The 26,467-nt window shown below is 40.8% G+C and overlaps 1 protein-coding gene across 5 annotated transcripts in view; it reads right to left on the bottom strand.

The window, feature by feature from the left end:
- Positions 1-26,151, bottom strand: part of NFIA (nuclear factor I A) — a 369,211-nt gene extending 343,060 nt beyond the window's left edge. For 2 of the 5 annotated variants that reach the window (XM_044238345.1, XM_044238347.1), the window contains exons 1-3: positions 21,262-21,552; positions 20,528-20,585; positions 14,618-15,149 (exon numbers count right to left, since the gene is read on the bottom strand). In XM_044238345.1, the coding sequence (XP_044094280.1) occupies positions 14,618-15,149; positions 20,528-20,585; positions 21,262-21,365 (694 nt within the window). In that variant the 5' untranslated portion in view covers positions 21,366-21,552. Of the gene's footprint in view, positions 1-14,617; positions 15,150-20,527; positions 20,586-21,251; positions 21,555-25,733 lie in introns of those variants that run through there. The other 3 variants (XM_044238346.1, XM_044238348.1, XM_044238349.1) reach the window with 3 other exon arrangements.
- Positions 26,152-26,467: the final 316 nt, after the last annotated feature.

Below are 26,467 nucleotides of genomic sequence, written 5' to 3'. Positions count from 1 at the left end.
AACATAGGTTAAGTAGTAACCATGCCAAAATGTATCCTATTTAGGAAGGACAGACAAACCCACAAATGCTCAAAAGAACTAAGGGTATGATTCACAAATGCTTTCCCTACAGAGCAAGACGCTGTGGGGTTCAACCCCCTCCCCCCAAAAAAGGAAAAAAGAAAAAAAGTGTGCCATCCTGAGGAAGAGGTTCCATTTTTAATCAAGATCACACTTCTTAAAAATTCAAGCATGAGATGAGAATCCTTTATTACCCCTCTTAGCAGGATAGCTAGCACACAGTAGGTAGTGGGTAAATGACTGCTGGTATAAAGATGATTTCCTACAAAGAAGCTGGAGCAATGGATATATTACCTGATCATCTCCAAACCACCTTTTCTAGCTAAGCAGGACACATAAAATGTCAAGATCAGGATCTTAGAGAGGAAAACAAACAACTTGAACATTTTCTATAAATAGTAGCATCATAAAACCTTCATTTTCAGAATAATGATTATTCACATGTCAATAACTCCTTTAGGTTAACATGAAACTCTAGATTTGGGTGAAGAAACAAAAGTCAGTTAACATGATAAAGTGAGAAGAGAAAAATCATCCTAACCAAAATAAATAAATAAATAATTCAGGCATAAATTCAGTGTTCCTGAGTTGAACAATAGCTATATTATTATACATTACCTAGTTTTTAAATTCATATTACGAATGTCTCACATTTTTTGTTTTATTTTGTTCAACACAGATTTTCCATTCAGTCACCAGATCAACAACGGTATTGAATACATGCTAGGTGCAGGGCCCTACGAACCCCAATGGGGAACACAAAAATAAATACAACCCAGCCTCTGCTCATAAAGAAATCACAGCCCAGTTTGGAAGACAGATCATTTTATTATGATAGATGGAGGGCTAATAGTGAGTACTACCACAGTGCTAGCAAGACACTATGGGAAGGCAGGGAAGGAGTCCTTAGCCCAGTGCTGGGGTAAAAGAAGACCTAAGCGATGTTCACCAATTAAAGGTGAGTGAGGACAGTGTCATCAGAAGGAATAATACAAGGAAAAGAACGGCAACAGCAACACCACCACGATATATATGCATATACTATGATATAAAGCGTGGCCAGAAGCTTAGGGGAAACAGGCAGGAAGACAGCCTGCCCCTGTGTTTTCCATGCACCAAAATTCTCATTTATGTCCTTGCATGTGCTCTCTCCAGTGTCAAGGGCAGCTGTATTTGCTGATAATATAGAAAAGTAATGTACTCACTTTACCCTACATTTGTCTAAAGACACCTTACCCTTATTTAAATACTGCAGCTAGCTACTCTCCTGATGACAAACAGGAACATTCAACAACGCACAGCATCGTGAAAAGGGGCCTCGTCAGACGCATGAGTCATTCCACACACTAAGTTCCTGACATCCTGAAGCCCCCGCTCAGAGGTCAGCACCTACCTCTACAAGTTCAAGGATCCAAAGCTGTCACATTAGAGTTTATTGAAACATCACCCTGGTGGGAATCTGTAGTTGGGGATTCAGTCCAAATTTAAAGACAAACAATCCCATTTCCAGATGTTGGCCTCAGACAATGAGAATACTCTGAAACAATTTCCTTCCAAATAATGGATTTAGAAACAGAAAAGGGTGTTATATTGCAGACTCACTATTCTAACCTAAATATATGTAATTTCAACTATATAACATTAATGAACTCTGCTGATGATTAATATGTTCAGTTTTATTCATATTTCACCAAAAAAAGGGGGGGGAGAGTAAAGAAAACAGGATAAGGCCCGATCTGTAAAATTGCTATTCAAGATTACAAGAAAAGAAGGTGTGGGGGAGGAAACGAGAGGGGTGATTCTCGAGATGAGTAGCAAAAACAGAGAGATTTTCAAACTTGTTAAATCTTCATTATTTGGAGATAAAACACTCTTAGAAAAAAGGAAACATCAGCGATTGTTAAAATCATCAGGTAAATTCTAACGTCTGTATCCAGGTGGCTTATTTCCTCTGAAGACAACATGGTTCTCCCTGGAGGAACTAAACCGCTAACATCCCAGGAACTCTATCAAGTTTGCCTCACTTCTCATACTGACTGTAAAACAAAGAAACCTGTCTTCAGCTTCATGATGTCCCACATGGTACTGTGACTAATCCCCAACCATTTTTATGTACAGTGTCCAGAGTGAGTTTCTATGACAATCCCATGCCATTCTCAATGTTAGACACAGATTTTCTGCCTTTTGAAAATAATTACGGAACAAATCATTTGTTCTTCAGTCTGTTCAAAGAAAAGCACACATATTAATGGCCGGACAAACAGATTTCACTTTCAGATTAAACAATAAACAGATAGAAGGAGGGGGACAGAGGGAGAAATAGAAAGACAGAGAGGGGGAGAGAAACTTCTGCTATACACTGGGACCACCAGATTTGGGGGTTGTTGTCCGTGCTTCATTTATCAGACATGCGATAGTTCTTCTCCTTCCTAACACCATCTGTACACACTTTCCCAGAAGACCCTCACAGCTGTCCCATTAACACACTAACACACACTCACACATATAGGACCTCTGCCGTGCGTTCTGTCTGAATGTAATACGTATCTGTTTTCTTTTCACAGGAGAGAGAAAGGCAAAGCAGCTTGAGACCTCGGACAACCTAAAATCCACTTCAGTGTAAAAGTCTCAAAATTGCTAACTTTCTTCGGAGACAGAGCAAAACAGAGAATTTAAGTGGCTATGCTACTGAGACTTGGCTGTGTTTTAGGAACTACTACCAACTGCCAAATGAATTCACCACGGCTTGCTCTCCAAGGCCTTCCTTTCCTTTCTGTTTGTCACTCCCTCACTCTCCTGCTGTTTAGTTTTCCTATAACTCTGTTTTATACTTCAGCATTACTAGAAGGATGGCCTCCAAACAAGGAATAGAACTTTTTGGTGCACCACCAGATTTCTTTAAAGAAAACATGCCACGGTGAACTATTAAATAATAAAACACCTGTGCCCTGTCCTGTATCTGCCTGGGTTTTCTTTCCATTTACATCGATATTTTTGACACAAGAAACCAAAACACATACCACTTACTAGAAGTACCATCAAATGACAGAATTCCTCTACACATACCTGTACAGTAAGACCTTACACGATACTGAGAGCCAGCTCTGCAAAGGTGTAAAACTTCCTACGGGCTATTACTTTCTAAGGATTCTAATTCAAAAACATCAAAAGCTTTTAAATCTTAATTTCTGGGGTGCTTGGATGGCTCAATCAGTTAAGCCTCCAACTCTTGTTTTCGGCTCGGGTCGCGATCTCAGGGTCGCGGGATGGAGCCCCCACATCAGGCTCCGTGCTTAGCACAGCGTCCCCTTGTCCTCTCCTCTCCCCTTCCCGCCTCTCCTCAAAGGTAAACAAACAAACAAATTTTAGAAGTTGTAATTTCTGAAGAAATTTTATCTGCATTGGCATCGACCTATCTCACAGTCTTTTCTTCAGTGTTGTATGCTTGGCACTCAGCATGGTGCCTACCAGGTAGTAAGCGCTCAAAATGTTTGCTGAACCAAGTCGCCAATGACATGGCGCAATCTGTCAATGTAGGCAACCAAGGTAGATTTTCTATGCCAACACCAACCAAAGAGCACCCACCTTGATGCACGTGATAACAAGAGAGCAAACCTGCACTCTGCTTTATACAAGAACGTTCTATCTTCAGAGCGCTGGGATGCAGGCGCTCAATGTCCTCACCTTGTAAAAACGAAGGTTTCCTCTCCGTTTCCTTCAAGGTTTGAAACTCTGAAATCTATTAGCAAAACAGAGAAAGCTCTAGCGGCTCACTACTTTTTAAACTTCAGAGAAACCCATGGCGTTCAGCGCTATTCCGTACTTCCAACAAACACCTTATACTCAGTCCATAAATTCAGGGGCAGAGCTGAGAGAGCCTGATACCTTGGGGAGCAACTTGGAGATAAAAAGCCCTAACCACTAACTAACCATCCTAGTGTGGACATATTACTCAGACCCTCTGCTTCTTCACCTGCACAAAGGCAATTATAAAACCTCTCCTACCTAAGTCTAAGGTTTATATGAAGAGCTAATGATATGTATGAAAAGCCAATTTAAATATTATAGAGGTTAACCACAAAAGTCCAGGTTCTGATGGATCTGGCTTTAATCCTGGCTTGGCCACTGACTACTGGCAAGACCTTGACTGAGTTCTGAACACTCTGTGAGCCTGTTTCCTGAAGAATAGGAGTAACTCACGAAAGTGACTCAACAAAAGTCTTCTACTCCCCCCACCACCCAATATGAACAGTTCTCCAAAACTTGGAGAAGTCCAAAAGGAAAACAAAATAGAAACAAAGAAACCCACATAAAACCAGAGAAACCCATATCCACAATTTAGGAAAACCAACAAAGCCAGTCCTAAGAAATGGCACCCAGATACATAAACTCCTTTAAGGGCCCCAAATACTTAGCGCCTATCACAGAATGCTTTGGTACAAAGCAAAACGCACTGTTCCAGCTGCCTCGTCTTCACTTTCAAACAAGGTGATGGGTAATAAAGGGCCAAAAATGTGCATCCCTAGACGTGAATCTATGATCCTCTCCAATCTATCTGTTTCTGTCCCATTCTGCTGACTCATGACACGGCTTCCCTTACTCAGCACTGCCCCCACCCCAGAACCTCTGAGGCTCAACTGCAAATGAGGTAAAAAGCTATGCATAATCAGGCTTTATATAGGAAAATTGAAAATGTCTCTCTTTGAAGAATTACAAAGCATTCTGTCTGAAACCTCTGACCTTTCTAGAGAAATCAGAGTCACTGTAGTTTAAAAATGTAGGTGGTAAAAGTACAAAGGATTACATTTATCCATTTTGCATGTTTGCCATCTTTTCTGAGATGAGGAGCAAATATCTTTAGAACAATTAGTTCTTCAGCCCTAACATTTCAGGCTGTAATACCTCATTCTCCAAAGAGTTGTATACATCCTGGGCCCGATGAGATGGCACTTTTCTGTTAATTACCACTCCCACTTTATTTTACAGGAAATCTAAAGGACATGAACTCCAGAACCTTTTTTTTTTTTTTTAAATAAGACTTGTCCATACAATGAATCGACCAAGAAGATAATAAAAACTCCTATGACTCGTGTTTAAAACCACTGTAATTCCTGACTGGGTGGGGAGGAGGAGGGACTTCCAAAAGGACATTTAAAAGAAAAAAGAATTCTTAATAAAAGTCCTTGTCACATATTAAGAGGCCATACAATAAAAGTATTGCAATGACTCTTTTTCCCTGACAGGAACATACAACAATAGTTATGCTGTTGAACAGCATCAAGTTACAAAGACTTCATTCTCAGAAGTTACTTGAAACTACTCTCCAAAAGAGAACCTCTACCATTTAAAAGAGGGGAGGAAAAGCCGACTAAATGAATCAATCAGCGACTTTAGTAACCTAGTGATTTTTTTCTATAATATGCATCCATGCAAAAATCTCGCTACGGTCATACAAAGATACTGATCAGCTTTTGCCAAATGCTTGCCCAGAATCCTGGCTTGATCTTAAACGTCTGTAAGCCACTCGTCTTTAACTTCCTATTACTTAATGCTACAAATGTTCTCTCAGGTATACACTGTTTTCCATCGACAACATTTTTAGTGTCTAGTATTATTTATGAATTGTATTCGGCATCAAATATACTTAGGATTTTCACTGGTGATCTGCCACTATGTCTGAGCACATGCAGCTCTGTTTAATAGTATGCGATGAAGGTTTACATGCAGATACATACGATCTTAATTACTCATTCTATAGTGAGCTCTTTAAGCATCTCCATTCCTCACTCATTTGGAATGTTTAAAAATGCCACGAAGAAGGGCTTGATGTCATCTTAACACTGAAATCCATCTGTCTATGGCCCTCTTTTGACTTTACTCCTTCTGCAGCCAAATTTTTCACAAAAGTTGATGAGAATTTGTCAACCTAAGGACTTGTAATGTCAGCTCTTTTGAAAGGCAATGGAATATTTGAAAGTGACAATGATGGGATCCTGCATGTAGAATATTCACTTTATGTTGGAGTTTAAAACTAAATAATCCCTTTAAAATTAAAACACGCAGAGTTCGAAATGCTTCCAATAGGGGAAGAGGCAGGCACGTAGTTCTGGGCTTGCCATAATAAGTGGTATGTCCCTAATTTTAAAAATTAAATGATGATTAATATTGTAGCAACACAGTTCCTATTACCCACTGACAAATACCTTTCCATACTTGAAATTACCACTCAGAGCCAGCTATGTAACTCACCACAGACACGTCTTCTCCAACAGCATGAACATGTTGCACTACCCAATCATGGGCTGGCAAAATTACAAAGGGAAATAAAAATCCCCCAAACCATAGCAACAAAGACAACAGCCTGATAATGGCAGATGCTAAACAGGCATACATAGACATTTTTAAATAGTATTCATTTTTTAAAATATTTTTTATTGTTACTTTTCTTTCATGCCATGTTTTCAACCTATAGAGCATTTAAAAATACCCATTAAAGCATGTTTATGAATATATATGCTCTGAAAATTATTTATGTCTGGAAACTCATAGATTATTGGGACCACCATAAATACTCATCACAGACATCAAAAGGTAGGCAGTATAGAACAATGGGTGTGAGTCTAATTTTTTTATTCCAATCCTCTTATTTCCAGCTTACGCTTTTATTTACATACTTCAGTTTTCCCTTGCTGGCATAACTGATACTCTGCAACTTTTAGATTTATGAGCATTTCTAAAAAAGAAACTTAAAAAGAAAGCTACATTTCTATTTTAGTCAATATAAGTTCAGTTTAGCAGCTTATTTTTTAAATAAACCCTAGAAGACTTAATATACATATAATGAATATAGTATAAATTATAATTACTGGTCTTTTTTTTCTTTTTACAATTATAAAATTCACACTGAATGGGGCTTTGAATTTTTGCACTGAAGTCATTAAGAACTAATCTTGCTTAAAGAAATGAAAATAACGGCATTAAACAAATCCATCAATAAATCAGTCATTTAAGGAGATTAAGATGAACCCTGTTCCTACTTTCAATTTTTCTGCTTTTTCTTTTAAATTAAAAAAAAACAATTTTAAACTAATAAAACTCAATTTTTGCTTTCTTTCAAATAATTATGCACAAGGCCAGAATCGAAGGTCTTTTTGGAGTAAAGCAAATTTTAAAATTTTCAATCTAATCATTAAGGGAAGTTAGAAATATACCTCCTGTGCACATAAGAAAATACGGACAGAAATTTACCTAGTAAAATATTACGTGCAATTCTGATTTTTAAACTAACACTTGCTTTAATTCTCAGTGGCTTCCCAAAGCATCTAGAACCAATTCATCTATCTTACAAACAGGAAAAAAACATTTTTTAAACCTGTGTAATAATGCTTCTATTCACCAAACTTCAACATTTTTAGAACCAGAAAAATCAAGTCACTCCAGATTTTTAACCCCCATCCTGACAAAAGCATAAGAACATTTTCTCCCTCTCCTAACCAGGTACGGCCTCAGCCTATGCCTAGGAACTGGATATCACAGTAGAATATCTCCAAGGGAAGGGTCAGGATCTTGATGCTTTTTCCTTCCCTCTGATTCACGCTGGTGCGTAATACCATTTAAATGACATCTAACCCCCAGACAATAGGACATAGAGAGGGATACAGAATGGATCTAAACTGCATGGTGAAGAGTACTGGGTTTGGAATCACAAACTTGGCTTTCATCTTATTATGCACCAGTCACTTGGATACTCTGAGACTTTATTTTCACCTGTACAAATGGAGAATGCATTACTTATTTGCAATATTACTGTGTACTCTTTTAAAAATGAGAGAGAGAGAAAGAAAGAAAAAGCAAAAAAAGAGAGAGAGAGAGAGAGGGGGCTACAATGTATGGCAAAACTTAGTATAATGCTTGCCGCAAAAGAGACAACTCAATAAAAAGTTATCTGTCTTCCTGCCTTCCTGTCTTCCGTCCGTCTCCCTTTCTCTATTTTCAATTGATCTAGGTCCAAAATATTTACCACTAGGAAAGCATGCGAAAGCCATGAAGAAAAATAAGTGTAAAGGTCTCAAAGAACACTAAAGTTAGTCCACTTCAATCTCTAGCTATTATGACCATCCTGATCAGGTCTGCATTTGGATTAGCAGTATCTTACACATTAAAGAAGACCAACGCTCGCCAAAATACACAACTAAATAAAAAGAACTTCTTTCTCTCAATTTTATCTTATTTGGTTTCTTTGACAAACAGAACAGCAAAAGCATCCTCTCTACAGAGTTGTCGCAATTTGTCATGTGTGGACTTATTTTTTTGCCTTGTGAGCCATGTTTATTTAACTAGAACATTAACAGGAGGGCTAATTCCGTTAGAGAAAATATACTCTTACACTGTGAAATGATCGTAACAAAACATGAAAGTGCTGTTTTCTAATATTTTGGGGAAAACCGAGAGTAAAAGTCATTTCTGCCTAAGCAGTAGCTGGAGAATTCTGGTAAGTTTACAGGGACTCTAAAGTTTGGATCGATAATTTGTATCTTACAGCTGCCTAAGCAACAGCCAAAATTTTGATGACACTGTAAGTTATCACCTTAAAAAGCAAAGTGGTAATAATAGCAAATATCTCAAATAGCCCCTTTTCCAAGTTTATGTATGCCACAGTATCCCTTACTGGCCAGACCCTTAAACGATACAAAGAATTTTTGTAAAACTTTTCTTTTCTAAAAATTTGATTAGAAACTCCAAAAGCCCCCAAATAGTCTCCTTGTCTCAAACAAACTATGCAATAAAATGTGGGGAGATGGATTATAAAATTCTTCACTTGATATCTTCTGCTCAGGATCCTTTTACAGTCATTACTTAAACCAAAACACTTTTGAGAGCATCTCCATTTGCGATTAAATTCACGGTTTTACGTTTCTCTTAACAAAGCATGCCAGTTCATTCATTCTCTTGCTCGTCCACCTGACTTCTTCCTTCCCCTTATCCCACCTCCCAAGGATTTACAGTTTATAATGTATTTAAAAACAAAATCTGATCTCTAAATAAAATTGCGGAAATGATTGCTGAAATGGTAAGAAACCAGTGTTTTGCAGAGTTAGTGAATTCAATCTGTATTTCATGTTTTTTCCTCTATTCTAACCTCAAAATTGCTTTCAGTAATCTATATTAACATTTGCCAGCAATTAGAATTGTTGCTGCTTCTGTGCAAGTTTTAAAAAACTGACAGGCCATTCTGTACCCTCTGGAAGCAGCTTGAGGCCTTAACCAAGTCAAACACCCAGTCCTACTGTGTACAGCAGTGACCACAACAAAGGCTGTGGTTTCTCCCACACCAGCCCTAAATAGGTTTAAATTAATGCTATTCATCACTGGGGTGGAAAAGAAGACAAGGCAAATCTAAGCCAGCAGCATTGGGAAATTTTTTACCAACACTCAAACCTCTTAGCCATAAATGAGCTGACCTCCGTTCTTAAGTGTACTCCAGAGCAACCCTTCCCCCTATTCCTATACCCTGTCTGCCTTTGAATTTCCATCTTTTTCACTACATTCTAGATAAAGGATACTGTTACTACATTCTAGATAAAGGATATTGTTACTACCCTCAAGTTACGCCTAAAAGTCAAGGATACAAAAGCCATATTTTCTCAAGTTTGTGGACTGTTAGTGCTATTTTCTTAAAAGAATTAAAAGAGAAATAGAAAGATAAATGAAATTTTTTAGAACGGTGCACACACCAATGATTTCAAATGGATCAGTCAGCCACAAAATCCACCTTGAGTTCAGTTTAAGGTTGGAGTAAGAATTTGAGATAGGGTGGCACTTAGTCTTAATTTTGAACATCACTATACGTTAGTCTTACACCTTCTTTTTCTAAATACAGCTTACTATTATAAATCACCAGAACTAACTGCAGAACTTTCTATTAGGGAGTTTATTAAGGTACTGAAAAAGTTTAATAACATAATGAATGTATAGCCTTAAACTTGAGCGTAAACACACATACACAGGTATGCCTGCTAACAAAATATATTGAACATATTTTAGATATGCAACACTGCCACAAACTAACATGGTAAGTTAGCCCAAAATTAAAACATCACCATAACTCATTCAGCATAAAATTATAAACTGTAACAATTTAACATTTTCATTTAAAATTTTTTACAATAATGATTCTGTATGCACGGTTAACCTTACGCAGAGAGTTATATGGTATGTAAAGTACCAGTTTTTTTTTTTTTAAAAGAAATCATTTGCACTGCTCTCAACAGCCCTGTGTGTGCAGCCCGAATGTGCACACACATGCACACGAAGCACACACACGCTCATACACAGACACTCCCAATCTTACACCTGCTCTGAAGCAGTAGGAAGTGAATTCTCAATCTGTCAACATGACCATCTGGTCTATCTGCATATCACGGCTTTCTCTATTACTATATGAAGGAATGGCAATCACGGAGCCAAAATAAAACTAAAATGCACCTGAATGGGAGTATCTCTGTCTTTGTTGAAAAGGAATAATGCGTGGCATATCAGAGCAAAACTAGCAGAATGTAAATAATTTAAAATGAGCATTTCCAACAGCATAATTAAAGAACAATATGGTACGAGTAATGTGGTAATCAGTAATACTGGCTGTACAGGTTTCTGGAACAGGTACCAGACTTCCAAAACACTGCAAACAGCTCTTTTAGTGAGTGGCAGGACTGTTACTATTCCTGGTCCAAGCAAAACTAAGGGTAGACAGTAACGGGTAGTGTGGAAGCAACCAGTAGCTACTGTACTAAAACATTACTGTGCAAAAATGATCACTCTCCACCTTACAACTAACACTCCTCGTGCTATCCTTAGGACAAATTCAATCACTCTGTGTCACTGGAGAATTAACAATGACCGTCGTTACCTGACAAATATTGGTCATTTATTAGTCTCTCAAAGCAAATTTTAAAGCCACTAAAAAAAAAATTTCCAATCTTAGAAAAGTTTTCATCTGCAAAAAGTGAAGATGCTTGTGGCGATTTAGCTTTTGGGCCTAATGCCGCTGGAAAGTTAGGCAAAGGCTTTACTTAGTTAATTTAAATATAATGCTACTTATTTAATTGTACTTTCTACCTGTCTCCATATAGCTGCCTCGTTGTTTCATTCCATCTTGCAGCAGGTAATAACTATCAAAAATAAATTGTGACTCTGTCATTCTGGGGTGTAGACACAGCAACTTACCTCTATCCAAGAGGTGAGTCCTTAAAAAAGTCTAACCTCTTACAAAACTTAACTAAACTGAGAATCTTTCTAGAATCTGATTACCTTACCAGAAGTATACAGACGCAGTTAAAAAAAAAAAAAAAAAAACTCTCCAGAAAGTTCTCGGTTGAGTGCCTACTAATGAACAAAGGTTAACTTTATCTAAAAGGTCAAATGCCTGGTGGCTAAGGTTATGACCTTAACAACTTAAATTGTGACCTTGCCACGTGCCGGGTATATTGTAGATTCTGATACAGATCATCTGGTAAAGACTGGTCATAAATTAGCTTTACTGTTACACGCCCACAAAGAAAACCATTTGCCACAATTCCATAATATCTTCAAGTTGTCATACGATACCTATGGAAGGACGATTCAAATAAAGACCAAATTAAGGGCATAAAATGGTTTTGCTTTTTTATACTTTTAACGAGATGAAATTCTCAGGCTTATGGAATCACTCCAATTTCATTACACTTGTTACTGTTTATCAGTCACAAAATTCACACTGCCTGAATGCTACCGGATTTAGGAAAAAAAAAATCAGAACGTAGTTTAGGTATTGTATTTTAGCATCTCAATAAGTTTTAGACTACATCACCTGCACTTTTAAAAAATGACTGATTCTGCACCGGCTTCCAATATTTACAGTGTGCCCTAAGATTTCAACCTCCTACCAAAGAAAAGGCCGAGGCATGAAGCAGTAACTATCGTACACATTTTTGGAAGAGGAAAAAAAAATCTCATTTGGGGGGCTATCTAGAGGGGAAAAAATGGCATTTTGAAAGAAAAAAAAAAAATACAAGACTATTGTGGAGGAGGGGTGTGTGGAAATCCACCATAGGTGAAAAGGCCACAATGGTTTTGGCATGTTTCTTGAAGCACGTTTCAGAGTCTCTGCCTCTTGCCAATACTGGCAAGTTCTCAAAACTTTTAAGGAGGTAAAAACATTGTTTAGTGTTTACAAATCTTCAGTATTATAACAGATGCTTGTCAAATCAGTTGTATGTAAGTTGACCGATCCACCTCCTATTTGTATTGGCAACTGGCTTCCCTTCCACAAATCACAGGTCTCTAAATCAAATTTGAAATATTTTCAGACAAAAGGCCCTTAATATTTTCTGGTGCGAGCGCCCTGTTGCGTGCACCGAGCTGCAGCCGTCACGGCGCTCCGTGAAAGCCAATGGCCTCACACTTGGCTCCCAGTCAGGCCTACCGAGGGATTCTGGGATACCTCAGGAAAACCAAACCGAAAGGTAGTCTGATCCACGTTGCTGTCCATAAATCTTTCATAAGCAAGAAGGATGCTAACTCTCCCAAGCAACCTGCTCCCTGTCACTTCACCAACATAACCCCTTCGGGTACCAAAACCACCAGCAGCCCCGTCAGCTCAGGGATTTGGAGCCACGGCCCAGTAACGAACGGTCACCGACGGAAGAGAAGACACGTGATGACATTAGCTCCGAAGGCTGCAGCTCTTTGAATGGAAGGAAAACACTTAGACCTAAAATTCAGAACGGGCGCTGCTCCCACCGACAAAATCGTAACCCGTGTTCCGTTTGGAGATACCTTGGGAGAAAGCACACACCAGGATGTGTACCACCTGTTGGCACCCTCATTTTTCTCTATTGGTTCAATTAGAGCATTTGTTAGAGTTGATAAATTATTTACTTTTCTAAATACTGAAAAGATTAAACACAAGATCTTAAGCAGTCCTCCCTGAAAGCACTGATTAACACCCATCCTTTTTTTTTTTTGTACCTTGCCTTTCTGTCAGAACCTCCACTTACACACGCAAATAATTTTTTAAAAAATTTAACTCTGCTTTTTCAATAGAGAAAACAATGTAACAATAGGGTGAAAAGGGGATTAAGAAAGGGATACTTGTTCCTGTCTAGAGGTCAATGGAGAGGTGGTGCCTTTTCATTTCACTAGGAAGAACAGGCTACAGCAACAGGCACTCCTTACAATTAAGTATACATTCTCCAAAACCCAAATATTTGAAACACTTACAGATCACATCCTCTAAAATACTCATCTATCCCCTGCCAACAGAATGCAAATGATAATGTGACATGCTTGCAAAGTTAATTTCTCCAGTTTCTTATGTAAGGACAGATGGATAACAAAAGTTCTCTTTCTAAAACATATATTGAGAAAAATAATAGAGAATAGGCTATCAGCTGACTTCTTTAAAAAAAAAAAAAAAGCTCAGTCTTAGAATTAAAAACATTTTGCAAAAACAGTACAGCATTGACTTTACAGGTAGCACCTTTCTCCTTTGTGAAAAAATATGTAAATATATGAACCCCAAAACAGCCTACTGGTAGGATTCAACAATCTTCTTTCCTCCATCTGGCTCAAGGAACCGCCATGAAGGTAAAATCTAGCAAGGCCAATGTGTACATATAAAAAGTCAACAAGTTACACAAGACCTGAGCTTTCCCATAACACAATGAACCTTTTGTCTAAAACAAGGCAAAAGAAACAAAGTAGAAATGCATTCTTTTACTCAGTGCTCAATAGTTTTAGCCTGAATGCTATAATATACACAGGTAAAACATGCCTTGAAAACAGCCTTGAAACAATAACGAATCTTATCACCAATCAAAGCAACTCACTAAATCAATGATCAATATCGATTTCTCAGTGTGTTCATGCACAACCCAGGTTGGTTACTTTTAAGATTAACCTTGCCATCAATTACTTAGAGAGCTGGTTTGTCTCTCCCTCAGCTATCCTAGACAACAGGAATTCCTAAATACAAAGCTACTACGTTTGTGAATCTTTTTCCTTCATAAATGATCAGCAATTTGATAGTACTCTCACCACCTTTTCTTAATTAGCAGGGGGTTCAAGAGGCCCCAGCAGGTTAAAAACACTCCCAGAAGATAAGCAACTAAAAATACTGCCTCACCAACCAAACTCCGTGCTTTTTAAACGAGATCATTGCCATTTATAATATCCCCTTTATTCCAACTGTTTTATGAGGCGTCTCTCACCCATCACTGAAAATTGGGATTTAAACATATCACACAACTACCAGCACCTTTGATAACACGACTTGCCAAAAGACCTTAACTTGGTGAGAGTCCTCTCAAAGCTATGCTTTTCCACCTGAATGAAGCTGTGCCCTCGGACAAGGGGGGGGAGGGGGGCTTCTGGCAGTTCTGACTCTGGTTTACCTCTGAAAGCACACGGTCTCTCTGCACGGTGGCCTGCAACCCAGACGGTTCGGGGCGGCCCGGCCCATAGAGGACATCAGAAAAGAGACACACAAGAAAGTGGAACAACATCTCACCATCGCACTTACCTGCTGCATGCACAAAGTATGCCAAATATAAATCGAGTTCCTTAACAGAAACCCCTATGTGGTGCGGCTGCACACAGAGCCCGGGGTTCGAGCACTGTGGGGACTTTACCAGGCGCTCACCATCAGTACTTTCAAGCGGAATACCTTTAAATAAAATCACCATAACAAGGTCCAACCTCCAGACTTTATCTGCCTGGCGAAGGCAGTCAATTCTTCGCATCTTGCCTTTCTGGTCTGGGTTGGAAAGAACACAACATGGAGGCTTTTTCCCCGTAACTGTAAGAACAAAATCCTCTCGGTACTCAGGTCGGATGTCTTTCCGTAACTTGGCCAGGAGTCGAGATGCCCACTTCTGCTTGACCTCTGGTTTTTCACTTAGCAACTCATCCTTCACGGCTCTCTCTTCTTCTTTTGACATACGCTTCTCATGTTTTTTGAAGTATTTTCGTTTTCGGGCCTGCAGGTTGAACCATGTGTAGGCGAAGGCTCGGACGTGGGGCAGAAGTGCTTCAATGAAAGGATGAAATTCATCCTAGAGAAATGAATGGCAACAAAAATATAACTATAATGAAAACAAAAGAGAACAACTTTTCTTCAGATGGTCATTTTAAAAACAAAACAAAATAATGCTTATTTCACTTGAAAGCTGACTCGAGCATTACAGTACCAAAATTACACAGAGGATGCCTATGGGAAGTCTGAGGGGGGAGAAAAGGAAAACTGTCAGTATCATGCCTCACGATCTCAAAAAAGAAAACGGCTAAAAATTAAAAAATCTGTTGGTATGTTCACCAATGTGCACCAGGGTCTACTGCCAAGCCTAGGTCCCAAGTCCTTTAGATAGTAAGTGAAATGTATTGAAATGCTTATAACAATATATAATCTTAACCCTATTTCAAGAAAGGCATATCTAATTTTGCTCCAGCCTTGACCTCACTACTTGTAGTACACCCAGGGCTCGGCCGCCAGATTGGCAAATCCTAAACATTTAGATGCCAGTCAATGTTTATGGAAGTCTAGGAGCAAAAAAAAAATCATCTCCCCGATCAATGAAAACAAAGACTTTCCCTCTAAAAATACTGCATGGAGACGCTAATCTGTTTATCATAGGCATTTTGGTAACATCTTAATTCCTTCTTAAGGATTACAGTTGCATATAATTTTTTTAGTCAAAAACTTAGAAAAATCTGGCATATGCAAAAGATGAATTTCATATTCTTCAGGCTGAAATAAAAGATCTAGTTCCAAGACATACTTGCTGATACTATGGGAATGAAACAAAAAGAAAAAAAAAGGGTGGGGGGACAAAGAAAAGCATACATGCCAGAGAGTAAATAGAATGCGTCATTGTGACAACAGGGTTGCAACAAAATACAGTTAATTTTGTAAAATGCCTTCGGTAATAATCATCCCTAAAAAAGAGAATCTTTACTTAATTTTTGAAATTAGTATTTCAGGCTTTTTCTCACAAGGAAATAGAGAACCTGGTACATTTAATGTTTACGAGACTCCAGGAAAACCCCCACGGTTGCCTCTTAAGATTCAAGTAACCCGAAAATAAAATTCAATTTAAAACATTTAAATTTTTCTTACTGTCTTATGAAAATGTTTGATTCTTTAACTTGATATTTGCTTAGGAAATATAAATATAAAATTAAAGAAAAATTAAACAGTAACCTCCACAAAGCTTTCTGAGTACATCTAACTTTTGATTAACCAACCCACACTAATCTTACATAACTTCTCTCTGCCGCACAAACCTCCAGAAGATAAATTATTTACTTTCAGATAAATGAGGATAAGAACACCAAAAAGATATTTGATGCCTTTTTTAAAAAGGGTGTAGGACAGACAAATATTATAAAATGCATTCTTTTTCAGTTTGTACTATTCGCCTAAATATATACTTTGGAGGCACAAGTAACTGTAATGTCCAAAATATTATTACTATAAAGAAATTATTAAATTTTCAAATGTTCAAATGTAAACTGAGTGGTTAAAATTGGAGAAATATTTTGTCAAGTCTGTTAAAATATTATAAATTATAATCAATCATCTGAACACTACATATGACTATTTTTTGAAGTACATATTAATGTAATATATAATAAATCACTTCAATAATTGACATTTATCTTTTTCCTCTCTGAACAAATTTCAGGCTCTGCATTTCAAATTTAGCTTTGAAAACTGCTCTTTTTCAATAAAAATCCAAAAGAGAAGTAGCTTTTCTAACATGTGTGCATTCTTCAAGTGGAGAGGGAGCAGAAAAAAATACAAGAATTATATTATTCTTTACCATAAACATTTTAAATTTCTGATGTTTAAGAATCTTTCTTATTGCCATACTTTAAAAGAGAGAAATGGTGGTGGGGAGGGGGGTGTTTTCAAGTCACAGTTTATCTAATAAGGTATACGCCAAACCGCAAAGCATTTAAACATTACTAAATTCTGAGCTCATCCTTGAAATGTTCTAAAATACATAAAATTAGGGTTTGAAACAGTCCTTCACATTGACTTATTTTCTTATATACACAGAACATGCTAGGGACCAAGGCTCTGTGGTATTATGTTAAGAACTCCTGGAGTCTACCTTAACTACAAAGTGAGCTTTCACCAAAAAGAAGATTTCATCTTAAAATCTCAGGCCTGTTTTATAAAGCAAAGAACAACTAAGTTCCAAACAATTCACATTTATGTTAAAATGGTATCTTATTCAAAAGCTTCATTAATAAGAATAAGCCTTGCCTAAAAAAGACATTCTAATATGGCATTTAAGTGTCTGAAGAGACTCCTAGTATGCTTCTCACAGAACTGCGAACCGCGTTCATTCCTGTTCATTTTGTTTACCTGCCAACCAAATACCTATATATCTCATCATAAAAACATAAAAACCCTCAAATGAGGACAACCATGTCAACTAATCATTAAGAATAATCTAAGTCCCCAATTGTGCATCAAAAGTATTTACAACTTATTACTCCCCAAAGGTTTCAAGAACGTGCCAATAAAAGTGCACAACATTTTGTATAACTTTACTCACATGTACTATTAAAGAGCTAGTCATCTTTCTCAACTCACAATTAGAAGTAGTCCAGATCATCAAAAGTAAAGAAAATCATTAACTTGCAGGAAATGTTGAGGCCCAGCATAAATTAATTTTTTAAAAAAGTAAGCCCCTATAAATCATGTTGCTGCACATACTGCCATAAGCTACGTACTATTTCAAAATATTCAGGAGATAATAAAGAATATTCTACACGTGCACTCAGTGAGAATGTTATAGATCATCAATGAAAACAAACCTGAAAACCTGTTTCAAAAGCAGTATGAATTTGAATCAGCACTTTAAATGTTGATCTGTTTGTAAGTAAGCCAAGTTTAAGAACCACTGAACGTTGATATTGCTGGAACTACTTTTAAAGATTCACCTATAAATTTCTACCGGGTTATCATTCTATGGCCAGGTAAACAATTTGGTTATGATACACTTGTATGGACAAAAAGAAGATGCCTGACATTTTCTTGATCAAGTTTTAAAAATTGCATACACGTAGATGGAGTTTATTCTTTCATTTAGAGTATTTCTGTCACTGTGCTTACTGGACTTTGTTCAATGACCAATAAACTACCCAAGTTTTCTTTCTAAAACTGGCTCTACAACTTTATAAGTATTCCAGCAAGTTACATAAAATTGTTAATCAATTTTTAAAAGAAGAACCCAAAATACGTGGCTCTCATTCACTATTTAAAGTACAATTTCTTCACCAACTGTTACACTAAGTGTTTCTTTTACTGGTGTTTCCAGAAGAAGGCCTAGTGAATGTATCAATCACACTGCCAAATATGTTTAAAAAAAAAAAAACAAAACTTTCTTAATGTGATAATAGCTCGTGAACCAAGAGAATCCGGCTTTGTCAGGTACCTGACTATGTCCTGGGCCTGCAAGGATACACAGGTATCCTCATATATGCACCAACACAAAATATAAATTTTTCTCTGCAGAGCTCACTTGAGAAGACACTCATGTGTCTGCTAAGGTCATGCCCCACCATTGCAGCACCCTGGTATTGTCTACAATTCTCTATGTTGCAAACTTCTGCCAGCAAGAACTTCAGCCTTTGAATCTCAGCATTTCCACTGTAGTCATAACTCATTCAAATTCTCTTACACTTTGCATCTTATCCATATGCAATTGTGAACCTTGCCAGAAGTGGTTGGAAAAGTTTCATTCCATACTTCCACAAGTTCCTAAAATAGGAACTTTGGAAGTTTGTTAGGGAAAAATAAAAAACTTTTACAGTAACTAAAAGCAACTGCTATCCATTACTAATGCTAGGCCTAAATCCCAAACAGACCATTTCTACATAAAAGATGCATTTAAGAGTCTTCTGAGATCAAATAACGAATATTATTCCTGTTAGATATTGCAATAAGGCTGTCATGTGAGAAATGAATCCAGAATCTAGAGAGAAAAAGGAAAAAATTATTGATACTTTCTAACCTTCCATAAAGTATTCCAGTTAAACCGTTATCTCCTGCTAAATGAAAGGAGTAAGTGGTAGCAGGTTTTTTAAGGGAGTGGTAAATAAACATTTTACTTGAAGCATACAACTTCATGTAGGTGATTAATGGTCAGATCGCAATGTACCATAACAGTATGAAAGCTCACACTTTTTTCCAAAAATTTTCTTCAGCGCAAAAAACACTTTGACTACATGCCTTTTAGTAAAAGAAAATAAATAATATATTCAAAAGGGACCAGATTTGGAGCCGTGAAGTAGCAATATTTTGCCTAGGGGTGGTGCAGACAAGAGAGGGATGGAAAGGGAGGGCATGGGAAGGAGGGGCGGGGGTGGGGGGGCGAGAGAGACCCACGCTCGGAGCAGAGTCGGAGGGGAAAAGTTGCCCCCGTCCTGCGCGCGGAGCTGCCCGAGTCCCGCGGCGGCGGTGGCGGGAGGCGGCGGGGGGAGCGGCGTCCGGCCCGGGGTTGCTGCTCGGGCTCGCGGCCGGGAGCCCAACTCCGCCCGGCGCTCCCCGGCCCGCGCGGCCCTCGGCCTCCGGCGCTCGCCGCCCTGCGCAGCGTGGGCTCGTCCCGACAGCGAAACTTTCACTCGGGAAAGCTAGCGGGCGTTGAGCGGCGAGGACGCAGGCTCCACCCGGCCGGCGCGGGGGGACGCGCGTCCACGCAGCCCCGCTCCGCCGAGCCCGGGGGCCGGCTCGCCGCCGCCCGCCCGCGTCGGAGGGGCGCTGTCCCGGCCGGGCCCGGGACGCCGGCCCGCGTCCCTCCCGCGGCCGGACCCCAAAGGCTGACAAACAATAAACAAAAGTAAGAGTTTGGGGAGGCTGCCGCGGCGCGGACTCCGCGCGCGGGCCGTGGGCGCAGGGTCGTGACTTCTCCCGCACCCGGGGCTTTCAGCTGCCCCGAGCGTGCGGGGTGTGCGGTGGGCTCCGTCGGCGGCCCCCTCCCCGGGAGCCGCGGAACTACAGAAACCGGCCTGCCGGCTGCAGAAACGCTGAGTCCAGATTTCAGCGCGTCATGGGCTGCAACCCCGCCGAAACACGTGCGGGGCGTCCGAAAACACCGCCGTTCCGCAGTCAGTCGCCCCGATATTAATTAACGCATTAATAAGAGGGCGCCATTAGCCATGTGCCCACACAAATGGCCGTGCAAGAGGAATGCACCCGCATGGAAACAAAGTTACTTTCTTAAAGCTGTATTTCTCCCCCCCCCCACGAGCACACGCGCACACACACGCCGAAACACGCGCAGACACGGGCACACACCAAGACACATGCTCCGGGCCCGGCCGGCGCGACTGTCCCCCGTACCCCGCGCCCAGCCCCAGGTCTACCCCCGCAACCCCGGCCCCCCCCCCCCAACCGCGCCGCATCCAAACAGCTGCTTACCTGGGTGAGACAGAGCGGAGAATACATAACTGCCGGGCGGTGGGGTGTGCGTGTGCGTCTGGGTGTGCGGTTTGGAGGTGTGCGTGAGTGCGGGTGAGAAAGGAGAAAGAGGGAGAGAGGAAGAGAGAGAGAGAGAAGGGGGGAGAAAAAAAATCAAGCCTGCTTCTTGCGTTCACATTTCCAACTCGGCTCAACTGCAGCCAGCCAGCCAGCGCGATTGCCGCTCCATGAGCTGAACTTTAACCCCGCCTAGAGTTTCCCTACACTCCACTATACATGTCTACTGTACGCGGGCGTTAAAGGCATAGCGCACCCTTTCCCGCTCCCGCGCCCGCCCGGCCGGGTGCCCGCGAGCTGCCCGCGCGCCCGCCTCCGCCTCCGCTCTGCACCGCACCGCACAGCCGCCGCCCGCTCGCGCCGCCGCCGGGGTGGGGGGGGTGCGTGGGGGAGGGGGCGGCTGCGGCGCCGCGCGGCCAGCCGGGTCCCGAGCCTCCGCGGCCGCTCGCGCTCGCTCGCTCGCTCCCTCTCTCGCTCCCTCGCTCGCAGGCTCTCTCGCTCCCTCTGCCCCCCCCCGCCCCCGCTTCCCCGCTCAGCGCATTACTGGGTAACGCAGTGAGGAGCAGTTACAGTCTGTACTCCCGGGCAGCTATAGGCTGCCACAGGATGTGCTTAAGCAAACAAAACTACTTTTCCTCATCCCCATCCCCCAAGCCCCGCCGCAGACCTTCGCGGACCTCGGTGGAGGACTTGGGCAACTTTGCCAGGTTGCCCTGCGCTCCCGGTTCACTGTGTGGGGCACGGAGAAAACCGAGGAGAAGGCCAGGGGGCAAATTTGCATGTATGCAAATTTTTTAAAAAATCAGACCTCCTAGGTAACTTTTTTTTCCCCCTCTGAAATGCGGTACGGCTCAAAGCATTGTAATCTCTCCAACGGAGCTTTCTGTGGGAATAGATCGTCGGTAGAGGTAATTATGCACAAAATCCTGCAAACTTTGTGCAGCTTCAGTCCTATGGCATTCAGAAGCGGGGGTGGTGGGGAATAATTTCACACAGAAGAGTCACCGGATTTGGGGGGTGAGGGGGGGTTGTCTGGAGAAAAGGAGGCGGAGATTAATGAACGTTCTCCCTCCCAGGACTGTGAAACTAGTGGGTCTGAACACAGACGCCATAGAAAAAGTTCTATCACGTTCAGAAACAACAGTGGTTTAACTGTGACATCTTTTTTCTTTTTAGGAGAAACAAAAAATGTGAAAGGGATGTCCCCTAAGGGAAGGGAGATATTCTGGTCCACAAACGCGTGCCCAAAACTGGACACAGGCTATCATTACCGTCCCTGTTCCTGGGACACCTCTGGAAGGGTGCCTTTTAAGAATCCCCTCTTTTTTCCTCCCCCAGGTAATCGTTCTTAAAATGGAAAAGAGCTTCCTGCAATTATTTTAGGTTTGGTAAAGTATTGTTTTGGCAGAAAAAAGGGGTGGTTTTTAGGGTTTGGCAAGTTGCCAATAAGCCTGCTTTTCCAGTTTTTTTAACCTCATATTTTTTTCTCCAGGCTTTCCTCCCTGATGGAAAGAAAGAAAGAAAGAAACCAAACAAACCAAAAAACCCCTTCTTCCTTCTGATCCCCATCCCATCCCCTCCTCCTCATCTTCCTCACTCTAGTTTGCAAGCCTGCTGCATCTGAGAATCCTCAAAATTCCGAAAGGAACGATCAGGGTGAAAGGCACTGGCACACAGACAGGAGAATCTGCACCTTGGGAGAGGTTACATAGCCAGGGAGCCTCTGAAGAGAGGAAACTCCTGTAGGAATGCCCACTCTGCAGGTGAGTGTGAGGTGACATGCTAAGGTCACTCTCATCCAGACTATGCTCCCCCACCGCACGCCCTCCCCTTTTTTAAGTAAGGAGCAAGAAATATGTTACTGGAGAAAGCAAAATACAGTCCTCTGAAGTATTCTGCATCTGTCTAAAATCATTTGATGCTTCTTCTCCAGTTACTTTATGGCTAAAAGAATTTCTGAATGCTCAAGACCCATGTTCACATACTCTGCTCCTAAATATCCTTGGAAGTCTCTGAAATTATTTATTAAGGGACGAGGGGAGATAATGACTTAAATCTTTAATGAGAGAGTCCCATTTTCCCCCAACTAAACAACTGCTTTCCCTTGGTTCTTCTTTAATTTCAGTAGAAGAGAAACGTCCTAAAAGCTAAGCTGAGTTACAGAGACAACCTCCCTGGCCACAAAAACCTTTGCTGGGATCTATAACTTCAACTCGCTCCAAGTTTCCTCGATAGAAGTTTCTGGCGGACGGTCCCAACATGTAACTGAGGCACAGTGAGAAGTTATTGTTCCGTGTATGTTCTTGGGAAGCTCTCTTCCAGAGCAGATTAAAATCTTTTTTTTTTTTCTGTATTAAAAGATAGACTTCACATCTGCCTCTTTCCAAAACAAGAAAGATTCTTACTTTTAACTGAATCTCAAGAAAGAGAAAAGGAATTTTTTTAAAAAGACTGGCACATCGCCCTGGTTTTTAAAAATAGGGGAAAGTAATTTAATGCTGATATTTCTAGTTTAAAAACTTCTTTTGTTGCAGCAGTGAATGTGCCCGCGATTTCCAGCTTTCTGCGGTTAGCAATATTATCTTAAGTAACTTTTGGCGCCCTTCGTAAGACTTTTGGATATGGGACGATTGTTTGCGCCCTCTAGGCAAGGGCTGGATCCAAGTTCAGCACCAAAGCCCTTCACATCCGCTCCTGCTTTCTCTCCTATCTCCGCCAGCTCCCGCTCCCTCCCCCGCGAGTTGGAGGTGGGGGGGGGGAGAGGCGGGGGAAACACTACAAAGCACAGTTCCAACTACAGCCTTTGGAAACAAGACTGAGAAAAATACAGTAGAAGAGTTACAGTTAAAGAAAGGCTTCTGGTAACTTTCTCTCCAACAGGCATAAATTTAAACACACACACAAAGAAACAGATGTTCCTCAAAGGGCAGTCTGGGGGTAAAAAACATTTCCAACTCTTTCCCCTCTTCCCAAGTTGCAAAAGTAAATCCTTGTCCAGAGTTCACAAGGATACCAAGACACTTGAGCGAGAGCAGGGGTGGAAGGAGGAGAGAAGGAAGAAAGGACAGTAGAGAGAACAGTTGTAGGAAACAGGTGAAGTACAAAAGCTAGTTTACTGCAATCATATAAATGACCCATTGTTAGGAAGGATAAACCCCTTATTGGAAATAACCGCTCCAATCATTTATTTTGCAAGTGCTAGGAGGCTGCCTTGAAATGGGATTGTCTTTGCGCAAAGGAGCCTCCTGTCATGCTCTCTGCTATCCATATTCTTCCTGGCACAGAGCCCAGCCTTGCATTTACTGTGTTTTATTTGCAGAAATGTTACCTTGCCAGCTTTAGTGAAATCCTCTTAGATATATAAATTACGTCAATAAGGTTTCACTTATATGTATAGCTCAAATACTTCTCATTTTGGAGGTTACTTGATAGGAAGATCTTAATATGATTTAGATTTTAATGCCCCAAGCAGTAAAGATAAAATTGGGGTTCATAAGTGACAATGCCATTAACTCTGTAGTTCTTACCAGGACTAACTTTATCACTAGCATTTTCCAATATTTTTCTCTAGTTTTTTGACCTGCTGGTCACTTGTCTGCAGATTTTTCTTAGATGCATATAATACGAAATTGAATAATGTTGCTCAACTGAGCATCCAAGTGGATTTTAACATCAAATTTCCAAACCAGATTTGATTAGAAGGCCGAAAGCCTTGGGAAATAGCTCGATGGGAATTTAATCCAAAGATGAGAAAGAGCCCATACTATTTTCCATTCACTTCCCAACAGAATTAGGTGTCTACAATGCTCAGAGGGAAGGAAGAGATGGATGTACTTTAGTCAGAGGCTGCCAGTTACTGTCTCCAAGACAAGCTACTACAGTTGGTTTCCACTGGATTGGTATCAAAGACTTGTCCAAGAGGCCAGTCTCCAACTAAGAGTTAGCAAGTCAGCAATCTTCCACACACACCCTCCACAGGGGTTGTTGTGGTAACAAGAACAAATGTGAACTTGGCCAGTTTTAATATCCTATTTGCTACTGACCATATATTTAAACAGCAGAATTCAAGGAAAGTGGAGAAAACACACACTCTCTCTCCCCCTCTTCCTTTCAAATGTATAAAACAGCTGTCAGTCCACCTGTGAAACATTCTCTCTCTGTTAAAACTTGTTTAGAGTTCAAAAAGAGAGGCTTTCCTATTCCTTCCAAGTACTTGAAAAGTCAAAGCTTCTAAGATAACCAGGGAAGTTCAGCAATGCTGCGTATTCAATATGTTACTTCCCAGAGCTCAATACCATCCTGTAGCTTAGGAAAGTTTTTAAGCCACGCATTTTTAAAAGTTGACCCTCCCCTTCCACAACAGTCGACAGCTTCCCCGAATTTAAAAATAATAAAGCAAAGTTAATTTTTCTCTAGAAGAATTTTTCTAACTTTTTCTGAAAGCCAGTTAAGGAGGCGTTACACCTTATGCAAAAATTCCCGTGTTTTTTTTTTCTTAAACTCAAAAACTTTCCTATTGTGCTTGCTAAATCCGGAAGAGCTTGTAGCTTTGACAGCTTGAACCACACCATCCCCTTCAGAGCCGCAGAGAACTTCAGATCTTTTCTGCCCCGCCCCCTCTGGCTACTGAGAACCATTGTACACCCAAGCCTCCTCATGATTGGATAAGGCTTTTGTCAATCTCCCATGTTGTCCCATTGATTAGAGGATCGAATCGTCAATTATTCTCCGGGTCCAGACATTTCTTTTCGAGTTAGGTTGACTGCTGAGGCCAGACGTCTTTTTACAGAACAGAGCACGTACAGGATTTTTCCCCCCCTTCTGGAATCGAGCAAGCGCTAGGAGGAAAAAAATCTGTCAAGCTCAGCAATTTTTTCAAATCTCGGGGTTAAAAAAAAAAAAAAAGGAAACCCGGTCTTTGATGCACATAGCAAAAAAGAAAAAAGAAAGAAAAAAGCCATCCACAAAGCTACGTCTTTAAAACAAAACCATCACAATAGACATTCACCCAGCAATCACTAAAACGCATATGCAAGCCAGAGAAATTTTAAAGTCTTAGCCATTAAACAAAATCATTCTGCCATTATTGTTGTTTATAAAACACACATCGTATAAACGCAAAATAGAAAGTTTAAGATGTACCACGTACCATTGCAATGTAAAAAGAGTACGTGAGAAACTTTAAAATGTTCAGACGAATTGCTTCATTTGTTGTCCCCCTTTTTATGCATTAAAAAAAAAAAAATCTAAATAAACTTGGAACCGTTGAAAACCCGGAAGAGATTTTTTTTAAAGCTGTTGGCCAATTGCAGGCTTCTTGGAGATTTTTTTTTTTTTTTTTTTTTTTAAACTCCAAATCAGAAGGCTTTTGCAATAGCAATGCGCTCTCTCTGCCTCTCTCACTGTCTCTCTCCTCTTTTGATAGCAATCCAACCCGGGCTGGCTGGTTCTCAGATTCTCTCTGGTTTTGTCTTGTGTGCTTTGGATTGTACGAGACTTTGCAGAAGTTGCAATCGATTCGCAGTCCCTCTCTCCTCTCCCTACCCCCTTGTTTATTTCCGCAATCGGTGCAATTTGCATAGTAACCACGCACGAGGCGCCGGGCGGCTGCCTGCGGAGGGGGCCAGGAGGGGGCAGGGAAAAGGCCTTGCCCCCTTCTCCCCTCCTCCCGTCTCTCTCCCCGACAGTCTCCTCCTCCCCCACCGTGCGTGGCCAATAGGAGCCCCGGCATTCAGCGCAAGCTCCGGTCGGGACACCGTTCGGAAGAAAAGCCCCTGTGTTACTAGGCCCTGCTCGCAGGATCGTGTTTTTTTGGCGCGGTAGAAGTTCCCCTGCTTGCGGACCTCGCCGCCGGTACTAGGGGATGTGTGAGGATAAAGTACA

Source organism: Neovison vison, chromosome 2 (genome assembly GCF_020171115.1).
Source record: "Neovison vison isolate M4711 chromosome 2, ASM_NN_V1, whole genome shotgun sequence".
NCBI lineage: Eukaryota > Metazoa > Chordata > Mammalia > Carnivora > Mustelidae > Neogale > Neogale vison.
Note: the sequence above shows the minus strand (reverse complement) of the source record. Positions and strands in the feature narration are given on the sequence as shown.